Consider the following 19,666-nt stretch of genomic DNA (forward strand, 5'->3'; position numbering starts at 1 on the left):
TAGGAATTTTTTATAGCAAAGGAATGAGACATTCCTCTTATTTATCAAATTTATCTCATTGATTTCAAGCAATGTTTTCCCAGGATAGGTATAATTGTGTATCTTCAAAATCTGGTCACATCTATCAAGGAGGAAAACTGCTCCAAAGGTGTTGCGGTTTTTGGTATTTAGGATTCCTGCTACTCAGAACCCACAGCTGCAATATAGTTGCAACTAAAATAAAAGTATAAGACAAGGAAAATAGAAACTGGAAGGAGATCAGGTTTTTTCCCTTATTTATTTCCTGTGTGATTTGTCATCTGAGATAATACCATGGGCAGAAGGGGCAGCAACCTTCTGACCTACAATTGCATACTCCAGTGAAGGGCTTCTAAGGCAGAGCTAAGATAAGGTGCACGGAAGAGAACAGAAAGCACTGTGTCTGTATGCACAGAATCACATGGCACCGCTTCCTGACCACAAGCTACACAAAAGAACTGAGTCGTGTCATTGCTGAGCATTTCACTGACAGGGGAATGGTCCAGGTAATCTGAGGGACCATGAAATTACTCTGAAGTAGTATGCACTTGCTGCTCATGCAGGATGCAAGCAGTATCTTTCTCTAAATTCAATCAAATAGAAATTGGTAGGACTTCAACACTATGATGTCATTAAAAATTATTTTAGTTTTAGAATGCATTAAGCTTTTAGTATCATATAGGATCTACAGTTACAAAACAGTAAAAGCTTTTTTTTAAGTCTTATGGTCCTGCAAGCTCCCTGTTGTGGCTGCTTGTGATATATTAGGTGCCAGCCTCTGTGTATTTTCTGCTTTCTGCTCTTAAACTTAATTAAAATGTTGACAAGTAAAATCAAGAATGTCAAAATGGCTGCTGAAACTGCCTATATTTTATTTTTAATTGTTGTCATAATATAACATAAAGTTTTGTGAAATGAAAAAAGAGAAAATTATATTACCATATTAAAAAGAAAATGTGTCTTCAGCATGTTCAGTGAGGTATTTTGGTATTTTTAGGCCTGACAGAATAATTGATTCAATAGTCTAGTAATAATTCAGTGTAGTCTTGCACTTCTAGGTGACATAGATGATTCAAACGCAGATGCATCGTAATCTCCAGTTTTTGCAATTTCAAGGCTACTTGATCAACTTAGCTCAGATCCTATAAATCAAATCATTCTTGACAGCAGCATTGACTGATGACAATGTATCAGAACTAATGATTTCTGCAAATCAAATTGGAGACAGGAGAAAACAAAGAAGCCTGTCACAGGCTGTATTTTACTGAGAAAATTTTGAATGTTTTGGGTTTTTATGTAAGTGTAAATGAGCAAAGGAGACAAAGAAACAGAGATGGCATGCTGGAATGTAGAGGCAAAAGACAGAAACCATAAAGTGAAATTTGTATTTAAAAGGGAGGACAGAGGTTAAAATTGGATGCTTAGAAGGACAATGAGAAGAATGTAGTGACTTTAAAGTCAGTGTGAGATGGAACCATTAGGAAATTTGAAAGGCCTTGAGAAGGCAGAAGAGCAAATTTTGGAACACCAAATAGAACTGGAATTAGCTGGATACTGTGAAGGTTTATTTAGAGTAACATGAGTAGCTTTGGGAGGAATGTAACAATAGATAAGAGAAAACAAAAGAAGCGAGGTGCCCAGAGAAGCTGTGGTTGCTCAGTCCCTGGAAGTGTTCAGGGTCAGGTTGGATGGGTTCTGGGCAACCTGGTCTAGTTGAAGATGTCCCAGCTTATTGCAGGGCGTTTGGATCTAATGGCCTTTAAAGGTGCCTTTCAACTCAAACCATTCTAAGATTCTACGAAGGGGAAAATGAGTGTACAGCAATAGAACAAGATTTTAGAAGGAAGGAAGCTGGAGAAAGGAAAATTTCTGAAGTAGGAGTGAGTTGATCAGAGAATTGAAAGAATTGAATCATCTGGGCAGGTATCAAAATGGGGGATTTAAGTGGCCACAAAAGTACACTCACACAGTGTTATATATGTGAGATGAGCCTGGGGGAAGAGGCTAAAGCCTCTTGCTTTCTTTGATAAGTCTGTATTTTATGTGCTAACTAAAATTTGAGAATTTAGGTGCAGTTCTCTCTTCTATCATGCATACTCTGCATGATATATTGTAACTGAAACCAGTTTCTACATTTTATAGGGCAGCTGGAATTTGGCAGGTTTTGCCAAATGCAGAATTTCCTTAGGGTCATTGCTTCTCAGGTTTAACAAACCACACATCTGTCCCTTGGGAAAGCTCCATACCCTTGTTCAGCATGTGTAAAATGGGGTAACTAGCTCTGCCAGAGTACAGAGTGTTGTGAGAAATCATTTTTTTAAGATTATGATAGTGCTATGTACACAAATCCCAAAGGCAAAAGAAGGTGAAGTCAGAAGCTTGTATTGCAGAGTATACTTCAAAGCTGAAGAAATATTTTGGTGTTAAATTGAGAAAGGAGTTTTGCCCTACTGCCTCTGCTAAATGTTGTAAGAAATATTTGAATGATCTCTTGCCTGCTCATAGTGTTACATGCCAGTCATGGTAGCATTTTAGAATTTGCATGCAAATTCCATTAATGGAGGCATTAAGTCCTTATTTGTCTTTTTAATAGAAAAGCAATTCAGTATAGGTATTTTGATGCTCTTTCTCTTTTTGCACTTTCAAGGGGATATCTTTCATTGATATATGTTCATTACAGATTGAACATGAAAATGTTTTTATTAGACCTGATTTAAAAGTTATTTAAATATTATTATTGCGGTATCTTTAAAGATCTGTGCTGATATGTTTTTGCTTATGCATTGAAAAGATTTAGTCATTAGCCTGATTTGATATGCTATTTTAGAATAGTGTAGGGTTTTCTAGGTTTGTACTATGACAATTGAAATAATATTTGTGAAGAAATGCCTTAAAAGTCAGTATCAGTCATTAAAGAAGATAACAAGTTGATTAAACAAATTAATATAATGAATAAAAACCTATTTAAGGACAAATCTGCATGCTGTGTAGCGTGCTTATTGTGGTGAAGTTAAGCCATAAGTATGCCAGAATTTCACAAGAGTTATCTAAGCATGTCCAGACCTTTGGAGTAGTACAAGGAAGGCATGTTATGACAAAGCTGGTTTCTAAGAATGAAAGAAGCATTATCTCTTTGGGACAGTTTTGTGTTTGTGTTTCCCAACTATGAAGTCTTGACCCCACAGCATTATGGTGTTCAATATAGTAAATAATTTTAGAATTTTTCAAAAACTATCTCAAGAGTTCTTGGTAAAACAGTAGCTTCAGCAGATGCAATCAGCACACCAAGGTTACTGCCAATAAGACTGGAATTTGACATCAGATTCTAAGAAAAGATTTCTAGGATGTGTCAAGATGTGAGCTGGATATGAGATTAAATCTGGGACCGAAACACCTCTGCTTTCATTTCATGTATATAAGAATCTCTGTCTGATTTAGAGACGTAATCTCCCATCACGCTTAGGACAGATGCAGGATTCAATTCCGTTGTCTGAAAGTAGGAATCTAATGTCATTTGAGGTGCTATAGAGGTGTCTTTGAAATGCAGGTGGAGACTGTCAAGTGTTGTACAGGGCATATATAGGGGAGACCTGCACCCTTCTGATTGGCAGCTGGAGGCCAGGTGGGATGCCCTAAGGAATGTGCAGTGATGGTAGGTACCTGCATTAAGGCAAGGGAATCAATACCAGGGGGGCTGGGGTGAGGTGAATTGTTCTCTGAACTCTTGACAGTATTGACTACATCTTGTCTTTATTGACTAGATCTCAACTGATAGCTCTGGGAGCTTAAATACCTAGTGTAGATGTAAATAACTATGCTGGAAGTTTAGTTGACAAAATTAGGAATGGAATTTAATCCTAACTGTAGAAAAAAGATTGATTGATTTCTACTTGTTGTTTTTTGTTTTGTTTTGTTTTTCTGCAAAGAGTGCTTTAGAGAGATAAAAGCAGAGAGATACACTCAGCACAAACTGGTTTATTGAGTCTCTCATAACATATATTGATGACCAACTAGTGTACTTTAACAGCATAACATTTTACAGCAAAAGTGCAAAACATTCCTCTAGTTCCTCTAATTTCTTAGTTAGCTACAAAGGCTTAGATGCTGGATTCCTCACTAATTATGTAGAAAAATTATTGGTACATGTTGACAGATGGACTTTGTGTGTGTGTGTGTATATATATTTATACACGTACATATATATGTATATACATATATATACACACACACAAATATATGTAAGTATAGCAGCAGTGTAATCCTATGGAGTACTAGAGGCTGAGAGAGGTTCTCTGCAGAAGCCTTAGATTGGGAAGAAATATTAAACTCAAATATGTTTCTCTGAATCACTAATAATAATGCCCAAGTCCAAAATAAGATAGTGAAAGGCCAAATGGTGTATCAGATGCTGCTATTCTACCTGAAAGGTGCACACGGACAAAATAGTGGCTGGAGGCTGGCCTGACTAGACAAAGGCCAGGGCAGTTGCCTTTGAAGCTGCTTTGGGAGGCAAAGCTGGACCATTCTAGCTGCCCATTTAGGCAGGAATTGTCTCAGCTTAAAAATAACCAGGGATACCATCCCTCATGTTAAGAGATATGTCTCCTTTTCAACACAGGAGTTCAAGTCCTGCAAATCTGCAAAAACACTGTTACTTGAGAAAGGGCCAGAAATATACTTCTAAATAACCAGAGATCTTATTCAGTTTTAGAAATAATTAGGTCATTCATGAGTCTAGCAAAAATGTGCCATTTAAATTTAATTAACACAGATGAATGTTTTTGGTCTGATCTGAGAATTATTTTTGCTCAGATCCCAAACAATAACTTCCAGCCACACTGTTTGATGTTGGAGTCTGTCTTGTTCATTGAACTCTCCCATGAAATTACTAGACCTATGAGTCAAGCTTTCAAAGCAGAAACTGGTTTTAATTATTAAAGAAAGGAAGTCCACTCAATAGACCATAGATGGCTTCCAGATGATTGCCCAAATTTCCCTTTTTTCCTCAGTTTTAATATGACACAGTTAATTTATATGGTGCCTAACACAACTTTAAGAAATAATCAACATTATACAGACCTGATTCTATTGAATCTGACATTCCAATAGAAAGGGTGAAGTTTTAGTGAAAACAGCCTGATTCGGTATTTATACCACAAGCATTGCAGGACTTGTAACATAAAAATTAGATAGGCCAAAAATAAATTTGAAAATTACTCCAGTGAGATAGACTGTATTTTAACAGGTAGTTCTAAGTAAGGGATGGTGAATACCTTCATGGTCCAAGGAAGATCTTATTGCTCCCAAAGGTAATAATTAGGTCTTGACACTAATAAGGAACAAATTCTTGACCCTTACAAATACTCTGGCATGTTAAGCATGACATGTTAAGCTAGAACAAGAAGACATGAAGCATCTTTTACTCTCTTTTTTCTATTTTTGTCCAGGTTTGGTTTTCCAAGGCAGAATTTCCTGAGAAGTTTTTCTCTATTGTGAAATAAATATACAGACAGCTATAAATGTGGATGCAGGGCCTCCTCTGTTTTGGAGATGTTTAATATTTCAGGTCATTGATCTTAAAGTAACAAGGAGCATCATGGGGTTAGGGTATTTTGGGTGTGGAACCAAATGAGTGCTGCAACGGACTATTTAGCATGGCATTGCAAACCAGCAGTGGTCTGTGGCTTAAAAGCCATGATGTTGAGCACTAAGGTTATGCATGTACTAGTAAGTAGTACAATGGGAACAAGTCCATGTAGTGAAAAAGTTGTTGCTGACCTGATTAACACATTATATAGATTTAATTTCTATACCTGATGGTATAGATCCACCAAAAAGAAATTAGTTTCTCATGCTCTAAAACTGCTCTGCAATCCAAAGCACAACCATTAAGTGGGGTCTGCTCAGAGGTTTATGTTGAAAGTAAATATTTGAAATAAAGTAATACCAAGTTTTTTAACTGTTCCATGAAAACTCATGGAGAAAGTTTGATTTTCATTTATGTTTTTCAAGATGACACTTTTCCCTTAAACTTCCAGACATTTCAGTCTTTGAATATTTGAGGCACATTCATAAATGGAATAAACAACAGAGGGTGGCTTTCGAGTGATGGGCACTTGGTATTTTTTAGTAAACTTCATTATACAGGCATCAGCGCTCTAATTGTTTTGCAAGATGTACCCAGCAATGCAGCTGGTGAAGAGCTCCCTTTCTTATCAAAAGATGATTGAAATTATTATATGCAAGGCTGTAAAGGCCTATTCTATGTTGAATTAAATTGATTAGAATGAAGACATGATTTTTTTCTAGTAAAGATTGATCCAGGTTTTAGAAGGAAATTATCTCTATGCACTACAGCTTGTCATAGGAAATGATTTTTACTACTATAACCTTTGAATCAAATAAAAACAGTAAAAACAGAGAAAGATAGGTTTATTAAATGTCAAGTGATGAAAACTATACAAAAAGTCTGTATTTTTCATGCTGAACTTCTATTTTTCTTGTAGCCAAAGCAACGTACATCCATAGTATCTTCTCTGGAGTTTCACCGAATGAATCACAGCCACAATTATTTTGAAATCAACCCATCCATTGCCTGTGCAAGTTTTATTTCTACTCCTGCAATCAGTCCAACTAATTATTCCTTTGGATCTCTGGAATACAGTCTTGAAGAGAAAAAACTTCCAGGTATAGAATAAAAAGCTTACTTTTTCTGTCAACAAAGCTTTATAAAACTTTAGGTCTTTGGATTTAAGTTGGAATTGCTATTGTCTTTGGTAGTAAACACATTTATCATAAATACACAGAATTATTCCTGATTTTTTTTCTTACTGCTCTACAAAGAGTTCTGATATTTTATGGCCAGTATTATGAGACATACTTTTTTCCTGAATATGATATTTTGAACAAAAACCCTTTTATTTCCAGACTTGCCTAGAACTTAGGTATTGTAGCTTTTGAAATTATGATGATTTGTACATCTACTGTCATCATTGCATGGTCAATATACTCCAATAAGAATTTTAAGTTGAAAAAAACATAATTAGAAATCATTTTGTAGCTACCAGCAAAGATGTGGAAGGGAAGATTTCTAAGAAACCTGTGATTATTTCTGCAGTAGTAATGGGATTCATTAAAGTAAAACTTCAGTGTATTTGTTCTGATGATAAGAGTTGAATAGATAGTGTGATTGTAACGGGGAAGGTTTTATCTGTAAATAGAGATTTACGTGTTGAAAATGCTTTAAAAAGGATTAAAGTGTTTCCTTTTTCACAGATCAAAATTTCAAGAATGGGAAAGTGTCAGTAAACCAATCATTTACCTTTCTCCCTTCAAATTCCATATAAAAGTTGCTTTATTTAGGCTTAATTTGTGACAGAAGGGTATTTGGGAAAGCTGGTGCATTGAAATGAATATCTTTGATAGCTAGTTTGTGGGATCTGCAGATCAAGTTTAAAAGGGTATTGTATTTAATATATAAACAGGAGTAGATTACTGTGAAATAAAAATAATACAAATGTTGAAATTCAGTGCAAACTTATCAACTGGTTTTTGTAACATTGGTCTTGAAATGACATGAATCCTCTTCATTCCTAGTTGGTAGAGTTTAAAAATTCTGGAAAATATTGCTTTTAAAAGATTTTAAAAAAATACCTAGACCAATAGAAAACCATACAGTTAGGGACTTATTGTGAAATCCTATCTTCTTTGATAAAGAGAGAGTTAAAAGGATCAGAGATTATTCATATTGGTTTTTTGGGTTATAATATAAACAAAGATAATATGCGTAATTATCTTTGAAATTAAAAGAATGTGCTTATATCATGGATATAGCAAATATTTTCAAACTTTACTGGAAACAAATTATTTGAATGAACTTTAATTTTATTAAATTAAAATAGTTTAATTTAATTTGTATGTTTCATTCCTAGGTCTGGGGTAATTTGATTCTTTAACATCCTGGGTGTTTTTCTGTTGTTACTGGTTTTTTCTACTGTAAATTGCTCCTCAGCAATCACAATTTTATTCTGGATAGTTGAATGATACTAAATATTTCTTGATGTTTAAAAGCAAAGATAAGAAAACAGAAAGAACATTCACTGCCAGCAGATAATTAACTTCTCCAGATTTCTGCTGTTGCACAGTTTTGTTAAAGTTCTTCATAGTATCTGGATTAGCTTGATTCTTACCTTCTTTGGTTAAATCTACAATGGACCACAGTCATTATCTTCTAATTACTACTTTTAATTTTGTCTGAGATTGGGACTATAATGTCATCCTTATTAGAATTTTATGCTTCTAATTTGTGGATGATTTGATTTATGGGTTGAGTGAAAGCTGAATTTCCTTTTATCTCTGCCCAGAAAGCTAAGAAAAACAAAACAGACAAAATGATTGATGTTCGGAGCATCTTCTACAAGCTTTTCAATAGTACATTTTACCATCAGTAAATAATTAATTTTACATTAGTAAATGAAATAATTACAGTAAAATTACAATTCCACCCTCCACTTTCAGTTGGTATTCTGGAATAATTTAAGTAATATACAGGATCCCATATTGGACACAATATTAGCCTGAATGAAAACACACACATTTTATTTTGATTATTTAGCTAGTTTTGACTCCTTAATGATAGATGATGCACGGTTAACTCTACATGAGACAAGGAGTGCTAATGCAGAAAGAGAATAACAAAATCTGGAAGGAACAGATCAAATTTGTCTCTCTTGGAAAAGTCTTTAAGGCTTGTCTCTTATCCAGACTGTTAAAAGCTCAATATTGAATAATAATGGTCAGCAAGGATCAGCAGAAACAGTGTTCTGTGTTCTTCTACAGCTTTTCTCTGCTTTCCCTAGCTGTTGTTTCACTAAAAGGTCCCTTGTTTCTTTGCAAGATCTACAGTGAAAACAAGTACAGTTAATCATATGACCTAAATATAATCTTCTGAAAATTCATGAAAAATCTGCATCTTAAAATAATGGTTAGTTTACTACTAATTGAAGAATTGTGTACATTTGAGTGAAACAATTAAAATGCAGGATTTCTAAATCAGAAACTTCTATCTAAATAAGGCATCAATGTTTCTGTACTCAATTTCAGTGATTTTTAGGTTTTCTTCAGGAAATTTGCAATGAGTCATTATAATTCCAATAAAAGTGAGAGATTCATATATCAAAATAATTATTCTAATTCTAAAATCTTCATAATTTCACCTTTACCTCAGTAGTCTGCTAACAAAGAACAATCAACCTGTTATTGATGGTTGCTTTTTATGTTTGGGGATCACAGTTTTTCTCCTGGTGTTTGCTAATTCCGTACATCACCCGATTTGGAACAGGGGTCCTGATTTTTAAGAAGTATACTTTTATCAAATAGAAAAACAGTGGACTCTTCCACAGATATATTTCATATTATCTGTGACATAGTATCTGAATGACGGTATATGACAGCATTTCTGATTAATTATCTGGAGAACAGGCCACATACAGTGATGAATATGTGCTTCAGCTTTGGCATCAAATAGCCTTGTAGAGTAAGCAAACCAGGTATGTTGCATGCATGGGTGGCAGCAGAGACCTTAATATCAAGTAGCCTGATGTAAGGATAAAGGTTCTGTCCTTTGTTTTGAGCTTCAACTGGTGAAAGAACCTGCAACAAGTTGATGGCAGCACTTCTCTCACTCTAGCATGTATAGGGGCAGACTGCATGAGTGCAGCTTTGGAATGACCTGTTTACAGGGCTTTGTCTGGTGCTAGATCATTGACGTCAGAGAAGCATTCTCAAATTCCGAGTGAATGGTCGTGATTTCATAGCGTTGCATTTCATCTCAATTTGGAGGCCAGTGCATCCCAGTAATATCAGCTACACAGTAGTACAGGAAGTTACTAACTGAAGTGAGACCACTTCGTTGCACAGGGAAGTAATTTCTGTATGTAACTGTCCCAGCAAGATGCGTGTGATTTTCTTGATCGTCTGAATACATATTTAGTAGGTGTTCTGTAAGGTAACACACATGAAAAATTAAATACCTGATAATCAGGTGATTGTTGTTTGTTACTTTGACCATGAACTAAGACCACAGATGTGCAAGATAATTCACTCCAGGAGAGGGCAGCCTGGGCTTTCAGGGAAATGCCTGTCTAACAGATCTCTACCTTGTTTTCTATATCCCTCAAGTTCTCTTGAAACTGTAAATCTTAAAGATTGAAGGCAACAGACCCGTGGCCTTTTGAGTAACGTCAGCTTGTCATAGTCAACACTTGCAGCTGAAACTGTCAGTCTGGATGATTTTCGCTTTCATTTTTGTTTTATCAGTCCAAATAATGGATCTTTCTCAAACTCATATAATTCATTATGTCTTCTTGTCCTGAGTATAACTAGGCCATGAAATTAAAAAGACCATTCTGCAGAGGTTCTTCTTCTGTTTCAGATCACAAAATAGGTCTGTACTAGGATTCATGTATGCAGCAAAAATATCACAGATGTCTGAAGGTAATCTCATTACAATCTTTCTTTTCAATCCATGAAAATCTGTACATTTTCAGTAAGTTCAGTATACCATTCATTGTAATAGAGGATGCAGGTTTTATCTCATCTTGTTGTGGCAGAGAAGTATTTACTGAGTTTATCTCTTAGTTAGAAAGTCTGTCTTCAATGGAGACGACCTTAATGTAGTTACTGCTTTTATATGCCATGTTCGCTAACTGTAAGAGACATTATTTAATATATCTAAGAAGGCTACATTTTTCCTTAAAACAGCCCAGAATGTACAAGTCAAAAATTTAATCCTTAATGTGTACACTTTCTCTTCTACTTTTGAAAAAGTTGTATTTGAGTCACACCTTCAATTCCTTCTGTGTCTTCAGATCTTTCTTTACAGTACATATCTGATGAAATTGTTCTGTCTCACAAGCCCTATTTCAGAAGCAAAAGCAGCCCAAAAAGCTTAAAACTTGCTGGTTTGTCTTTTTCTTTTGAGATAATCAAGAAATACAGCCTATTAGAATTAGAAACTTCTTTCAGAGATCAGGCCTAAAATTCTTGGCTATGTTGTACTCCTATATACAGTCAGAATTTATTCTGGTGCAGGGATATTTCTTTATGTGACAATAACAAAGCTACTCTTCAAAGTAGGTCACATATTTGTCAACATTACTTTCTCATTCAACATTACTTTCTCATGTATTAAGAGCTGATATGAAAAGATCAAACTCTGATGTCTATGTAGAATCTTCAGGCCTTGTTTCTTCAATTATAAAAAGTTTTGGAGTCACTAGAAGTCAAATACAAAATCAAAGGAATACAAAGAAGAAGAAAGTGAATTTTATTGCCAGAGCATTTTTTAGGTGTGCTGTATGGAAGTTCATAATACACTGTCTTTGTTAACAAAACCTCACTAATTAGAAAAAGAGTGCATGGTTTCCAAGTGACAGAAAAGGGGGAAAATATTGGCTTGTAATGAAATAGGAATAATCAACAAATTTTGGTAGACAAAGCATTCCCATCTCCTTTATCCAGACACCTGTACATGTGAGGTAATAGCTGAAAAAATTGATATTGCCTGTCTGTACCAACTTGTCATTGACTGAAAACTCTTTTCCCGATGAAATGGCTTTGAAGGTCAAGTTCAGGCCCTTTTTTTTCTGGTTTTTAATTTTCTTCATCATTGTCTTGATTACAAGACAACAAATTCTGCCAAGACATTGTTCAAAACAGGTTAATTTGAACCTTTTCATCTGTGAAGATTATCTGTTTTTCCCTGTAATATATAGCTAAGTTCAACTGAGTGCAATTAGTAAGACATAGTAGAGCTATTCCAGGAACTGCTACTGGGGATCATGCTCAGTACTCTCACATACAGTTTATTTTTTGTTCTAATTAACTTGTCCAGCAGATGTAGCATGTCGAGGTCCCCTTGTTTTACCCTTCTTTTTGCTGCTTCTAATTTCAGCCTTTGCACAGTTATCCAAGGCAAGACACGGTCTGTCCCACAGAGACAGAGAAATGTAGGGTTGATTAATATTATAAACTTCTCTTCGTTAACTATTATTGTCTTTGCACAGTCCAGTTTCAAAGCAACGTGAAGCTTTGAAGCTTTTTCATGAGCTCATTTTAATCATATCTCAATGTTACAAATATGTCAACAAGTCCAAAAATCTAGTGGCAGAAAGGTCTTCTGAGGCAATACCTGGAAAGCTGGGGATGAAACCAATTCCTGTTGTTACAGTCAAAAACAGTATACCTTTTTCCAATAAATTGGTTTGTGCTAATGCTTGTATAAATCATTAGATAAAACATGCCCCTAAATCTCATGCCACCTGAACTTCAGAGTAATCTCCTTGGAATTAACTATATTATTCCAACTTAAAGTTCATGACAGTGTTACCCAGCCCGTCAATAATGCCTCTGCAGTGTTGTCATTCAGTCTTTTCTCAAGCTTAAGGGAATTATCTGAGCTAAACCCACTTAGCTGGTCATGTGAACCTGCTCTCCAAACATAATGTCTCACATGTCACTCACTATGTGGACATCCCAATTGCTAAAAATTGATAAAGTAATATGGAAATAAAACAATTTGTAGCAAGCATATTGAGAGAATAAAACTGCAGATGGGTCTCGAATCCCTGTTGTCAGATAAAGCGCTGGTTGTGTTAATCAAACAAGAAATGACATGCACAGCTTATCTCTTTTCAAATCAAATTCTGAACCATCTGATCACATGTAGAAAGGCATGTGTTGAGCGTGTGCCTGCCTGTCTTTTATTCAAATGGCTATTCTTCACAGGATTTGACCTTTTCAACCACACTATTTACCTACTATGAATAAAGCCAATACAGGGGAAAAAAACCCCTTGTAATACTTAAGATATATTTACTAATTTTGAAAGTCTGTATTCTTAGGCCTCAGTCTGGCAAGGAGGAAGGTAGGAAATTGAGCAATGCTGTGATGATGCTGGAGATGAAAATTTTAGAGGGGAAAATTTCCCTCAGGATTCTTTGGAACACTGTGTGTTACACTGCTGTCGGGTTCAGGAGCTAGCTATTTTTCTGAATCCTTTTTTGCCTCTGAAATGAGCATAATGTGAAGCTTGCTGCAATGCATGCATGTTTGTATACATGTCTATTTGCAACTATTAAAATCTTTTACACTTCATATAGTTGCATACATCCTCTTCCTTGAGAGGTGTCAGCATAGATAAGTAAGTGCTTCACAACATCATAAAATGATTCCCTGAAGGAACAACAGATACTACCATATTAAGTCAAGAAGGACTTTCTAAGGACTTTGTTTTGAAGTTACGAGTGTAGTTGTTAGAAGCAATATAATTTAAAATGTTACTTATCTAGATTTAATGTAGCTTTTTCCAGGTGTAATAACTATCCTGACATGTAAAGTCAAAAGAAAAAATATCTTCTGTAATGGGTCACTATTCTTAGCCATTTCTAGAAGCAGAGTAACTATAGGCAATAGTCGTATTTATCTGATTGTCATCTTAGTCAGCTCTTTGCTTCTCTGTTTTGGTTTGGTTTTTTTTACTGAGCTGGAAGCCAAAAAACTCTTTTACTTGTAGTAGGACCATTGACAGATTGTTTTAGTCTTTAGTCTGTCACCATGCTTTGTATTGTTTCCTTATCTTTCCCTTGGACATTTTGTAAATAAGATTGACCAAGCTGTGGAGGGATGCTCTTGGAAACATCGCTTCATCAGTCAGAAGAATTGCCATTGCTAGATGAAGGAAATGAGCAAAGAGCACTAGGATGTCTAAGTCTTCAATTCCTCACAATATTGTTTGCAGTACAGTTTCTTTTACCCTCTGAATGCACTTAAACTGATTGCAACATTCAGCATATTCTATCTTACATTTAATTTTTTTTTTTTTTTTCTTTTTCTGGGTCATGTCCTCTTATTCATATTTAATTGTTCTCTGCTTCTTCTTTGTATCTTTTAGAAAGCTTTCTACTCACCAGTGTATTTCCAAGCCCTATGTGAGATGATTAGAACCGAAGGAAATGGCAAAAATATGCCTGGCTTTTTTAAAGAATTTTTAGTTCTCTGAGCATAATTAGTGATGTCCAGTTTTAAGAAAAAACAAAAAGCTCTCTGTATAACATATCAGCCAGGAACAACAACAACAACAATAACAACAATAACAAAAGTTTTCTCCTAAGGCCATAATGAAATTAAGGACAATTTTTTTCTTTTTCTTGCACGCAACTCACTGGATTGTTTTCTTTTTTTCTGTTCCTCGCTGTCCAATTGTAATGTTAGTATAATTTGATGTAACAATCCTCTCTCTTTATGTTATTCCAAGCTGTATAAAAAAATGGGGATGGGAAAACAAGCCTTCTTTACCTTTGGTGAATATCCAAAAGCTAGGGTAGAGTCAGTCTTCCTCATTAGCTAATTAACTATGTGTTTTATAAATATAGCTCTAGTTGAACAATGTAAATGTGACAAATATCAGACTACATTGCTGATGATAGTGTTCTTCTAGAAAATTAAACTTTGATGCCATTTAGTGAAAGACGAAAACTGAACACCAGTCTCCCTCACTTGGGAATAACCTCTGTCATTTTTCCTAAAATGGATATGATTCTATGAGTTCCAGAATTTTGATTCCAGCCTTGAACACCCTTTTTTCAGCAGGATTTGGTCAGTAAGTCTGAAACAATTTCATGAATGGTTTCAGAATGACTGAGTTAAATGAAGATTAAATATTTGCATCTCGTTCTTGCTATATTCTTCTATACAGTGTCTAGTTTGATTTGCAATTAGAAATTAAAAAAAAAAATGGCAGGTTTAAAAAAATTAAAAGTATTCCTTCTTCCTTTCGAGAGCATTTCTACCTTTTTGGTAGAAAAGATTGATTGTACAATTTCAGTATATAATAAATTTGAATCTCAAAATTCCTTTGAAAATCCATAGAAACACTATATGTTGCACCTAATTTAGCACTTGATCATACAAGTTCTGTGTATGACTTTTCAGTTCATATTTATGATTGTAATGTAGTTCTAATTGTACAGTTGAACAAATGGAAAGGATTTTTTCTCCATTTCTAATTTTTACATAGTGAAATATTAATTATCTTCTTAGAGCTATGCAGAGGGCTAACTGGGAGCTTGGACTTACTCATTTGAAGAAGAGGAATGCACGTGGGCATGACTGGGGAAGATACAAAGCTGTACTCTGGAAACATGTCAGAACTGTCAGATACCCAAATGAATAAGTTCTCACAAGTTTAGCAAAAACAGGAGGACAGAAAATAGTATGGTTGGTCTGAGTGAGAGTGAAGTTTTACCTACCCATATTTGGCCAATTATGAATGTCTTTGGGAAATGTGTAATTGCAAAACAGTGTCTTAGTGACACCTCTTCAGAATGTTACAGCCTTTGAGTATTTGCAGCCCAAGGTCCTCCTACACCCAAGTACCTCCTGGATATTTCCTGTGTAACCTTACTAGATGTGTGTTCTATGAACATATCCATTGTCCATGCAACCCATACGCAGATTTTGTTCCCATGAGGAATTACACACTTAAGTAGGTATCTAATCACCATGAGGGAGTTCCATCTTTTGTTTCAACAACAATTTCAAAACTCAGAAGGCTGAAAAGTGGGTCTACTGTTTATGTCCTAGAGCTTTTATTATGTCACTTGCACCCAGCAAATTGTGACACCATCTAATGCCAATTTTCTGCATTTCAACATCACTGTTCATAGAACCAAGATTCTCAGTTCCTGAGACATAGAATAATTTTCTAATCACAGAATATTCTGAGCTGGAAGGGACCCACAAAAATCATCAAGTCCAACTCTTAAGTGAATGGTCCATACAGGGATGGAAGCGGCGACCTTGGTGTTATTAGCAGTATGTTCTGACCAACAGAGCTAACCTCTTGGTGCTTTTTTTTTTCTAGTTATGCATATTTTTATTATATCAAAGGAAGATCTTTGTAAAATAATTTAGGAGAAAACTCTTATTTTCACTTTTGTTGGTGTTTTGTAGTTCTCATTAGCAGCTATTTGTTGTTTATGTATTTACAAGGATGAAAGTGTTGAAGACTTACTCTGTAGTGCGGTTATATATGCTTTCTTAATATATTAGTCATGCTGAAGTCCCCTCTTAAGAAAGAAGTCTGGATCAATCTTATACAGCTCATGAGGAATAATATTATTTGTCTCCTGTGGATTTTATTTTAAAGAAAATATATAAGAATTGGTGCCTCCAGACATATGTCATCGAATGGCAAGATTCTCTATAATTCTTCCTCCCAGAATCCATTTTGTCAACAGTAGAGGCAACACACACCAAGGAGTTTGTGTCACACTTCTGTTGATCAATGTAATATTATCTGCAGTCTCTTTTTAAAATATCATGTAGATTGTAGCTTTGATAATGGCATCTGTGTTTCTGGCACAAGTCAGGCTCTAAGTGGCTGTAGAGAGAGGTGTATATTTGTGCAATTGTTTGCAATATGTTTGCTTGTCGAGGAAGAAAACTCTCCTTGCAAAACCTCAATGTATATGTGAAAATACAGAGACATGCAAAAAATAATTTTGCTGTACCATTTTAGTAAAACTTTAATTAAAAAATTAGTTTAAATGCATCTCTGGGGCCCTGTATGCCTACTTTTTTAAATTTAAATTTAAGTTTTTCTTCAAACATAATGGTCCCTGAGCAGCTTTTAATTTAACAAAGTATCAAGATATCAGGTACACACACGCACACACACAGACACAAATATGTAGGCATGCTTGAGATCTGTAATGTTACTTCTCTGTGGTGACCAGTGACAGGACACAAGGGAATGACCTGAAGTTGTGTCAGGGGAGGTTTAGGTTGGGTATTAGAAAAGGGTTCTTCACTGAGAGGGTGACTGGACGTTGAACAAGCTCCCCAGGGCAGTGGATGTACCACCAGCCTAACGAACCTCAGGGAGCATCTGGACAATGCTCTCAGGCACAGCATGTGCCTCTCGAGGATGGTGCTGTGCAGGCCAGGACTTGGACTCGATGACCTTTGTGGGTCCCTTCCAACCCAGCCTATTTTGTGACTCTGTGATGCTGCTATGCTTATCTTACATGAATTTTAATCAGGAGAAAGGTAGGTATAGGTTTATTCAGTTTTAGTGTTCACTGGATTCCATAGAATACTATAAGCAAATACTATAGTTGAATAATAATTCAATATTTAATAGAAAGAATTCAATAACTAAGTATTAAAGGTTAATTTACTTTTTTATATCTAATTTGATATTTCCCAGAGTAGGACCATAAGGTTGTCACTGGGGACTTCTATTTCTGATAAATGGGTTGAATTTATGAAAAACCAACTTTTCCCTACACAGCAGTCCTCTAAGAGGCAGTTTAATGTTTCTGTTATTAAGGCAAAAGTAAAAATCAGATATCCTTCAAACAAATCTTGTGTATCATATAGATCTTTGCTGGATCTTAAAATTTAGGCTTTGAAAATTTTCAAATTTTCAAAGGTGGTAGTTGCACCTTAAAAATGATGGAAGAACAAATCATGTAAATAATGTAAACAACGGTATACCACTCACATCTGAGCCCACATCCACACTTAATTTTAGCCAGAAGGAATACACTTCAAGATTGCTCCAGGATGTGAACAAAACCACCATAAATAGGAACTGTGGAGAGGTTTCCCAGCCAAACTAAAACACTAATGCAGATGAACCTGTAAGCCTTCAGTACAAATGAGCTCCTGTTAACCATGAAAAATGAGATGAATGAAAACAATGAGAAATTAGAGATTCTGAATGTTTCAGGTGTAGAAAAAGCTCTAATTGTCCCTTTTACCATGTCAAATATCAGAAAGCCTAACTATGAGACACAGGTTTTGTATGACCAAGCTTATTGTTTTTTTTTCCTGGGAACAATTCCAAGATTTAAATGTTAAAACCATAAATATTAAATTATTTGAATTGCTTGCTGCCTATCCAAGCAATTAGAATAACCCCTACTTACTTGCTAGCTAGTTCATATCCCTCAGATAAAGTGAGATGATACTCAAAATTGCCCTCCCTTCCCTCCTCCTCTGGAAAGGTATTCTATGTCATCTTCATCGGCAAGAGAAAGGAGACAATGAAAAAGAAAAAATTGGAGTAACAACATAAAGGAATGAAAACAGTGCTGAAAATACAGGTTCAGGGAACAGGGAAGGCTGTTTTTCCCCATATTACCAGGAATTTTTCACAAAGCTAAAAACAGACACTATTTCTCAGAGCAGCATGTACTGCATGAACTACTCTCCCCCAAGTTTTTTTTGTGACTTAGGAGGTAGTTTTATATTATGACTGCAGAATAATTAATATTCATCACCATTTTGTTTTTCATATTGTAAAATGATATATGGTCTGTCCATCTTTTAATTCCTTCTATGAGTGATGATCCCTTCTGAGCTTACCATACCCAAGTATAGGCAAAAAAACCCTCGATGATGTAATGCCAAGCCAGTGGAACTAACAGCCCATATCTGCCTACATGGGGTGACTACGTGTTGTCAGGGGAAGTTCTCCTTGGACTGTTTGTCACTTACGAGTTTCTAAGATAATTTAGGCAGCTGTGCTTTGATGGTTTAACAAGGAGCCAGCCCTCATTTTCTGTATTTTCATGCTTTTACTCTATGGCAAATGCTGAATTTATCTGCTTCATAGAGATGGAGCACTGTTGGTTACTATCCATGTAGGAATGCTAAGAGTAAACTCTTGATAAAGTACTACAAGAGCATTGATGCCTGAGTGATGTGTTGCTTTTTATCATATAGTTACACATTGGAAATGATGGGGAAATGGAAATAACACTAATCTCAATTAAAGATAAGGTGAGCAGTACCGAGGTACTAAGTGACTCGTTTAATTTTGTAGAAAAATTTTAGAACAGACCTATTTCAAATTCCAATCAAGTGTCAAAATGTGTCTTAATGATTATTTCAGGAAATAATCACACATGATTATTTTAGGATTTCAGAAAATTCTGAACTGATTATTCCTTCTCCCAAGAACATTCTTCCACAGTAAAGCAGCAATTGAAATATCACCTATAGCAACAGTAGCCATGGGGAAACATTTTTTTCTCAGTCAGTGTAAGCAAAGCACTATCACAAAATGAGGTACACACAACATCGAAGCAAGAATATCTCCTGATGGTGTTTACCTGGAATCTTGATGTAGTAAGCACTTTTAATGCATACTTCAATATTTTAGATTTTTAAATTACACTCTTTGTGTTTAATAATGTCAATTATTTTGGTCTAAACTACTCTGTCTCTTATTACTCCAAGGATGATACTGAGTTGCCCTAAATACTTACATCAGCTACATAAATAATCAGCACAATTACCTTAGAAAGTGTCATATAGTTGTTGTCTTTCTTTGCCTTTTGGGATTTAAATTATCATAGATTATTATGCCTTGAGTAAGTTTTTAACTTCTCATTATAATTAGATGTCATGTTGTATTTTTCTTATGAGAGATTTATTTCTTTTCATGGGAGCTCTATGCACTCTTAGCACTTGGAAACCATGCTTAGTTACTGGATATGCGCTCTCCTCCTGTTTCATTCTTCTGCGTCACAACCAATAGGGCCATTCACACTTCCAAACCTCATATTGAGATGCTGAT

General features: G+C 35.3%; 1 protein-coding gene across 1 annotated transcript in view; it reads left to right on the top strand.

Moving 5' to 3' along the window:
* ANKS1B (ankyrin repeat and sterile alpha motif domain containing 1B) overlaps positions 1-19,666 on the top strand; it is a 431,424-nt gene that overhangs the window by 161,655 nt on the left and 250,103 nt on the right. Inside the window, 1 exon segment of the mRNA XM_058420203.1 lies at positions 6,525-6,705. Coding sequence (XP_058276186.1) covers positions 6,525-6,705 — 181 coding nt within the window.

The sequence above is a fragment of the Hirundo rustica genome, chromosome 4, assembly GCF_015227805.2.
Source record: "Hirundo rustica isolate bHirRus1 chromosome 4, bHirRus1.pri.v3, whole genome shotgun sequence".
Classification (NCBI taxonomy): Eukaryota; Metazoa; Chordata; class Aves; order Passeriformes; family Hirundinidae; genus Hirundo; species Hirundo rustica.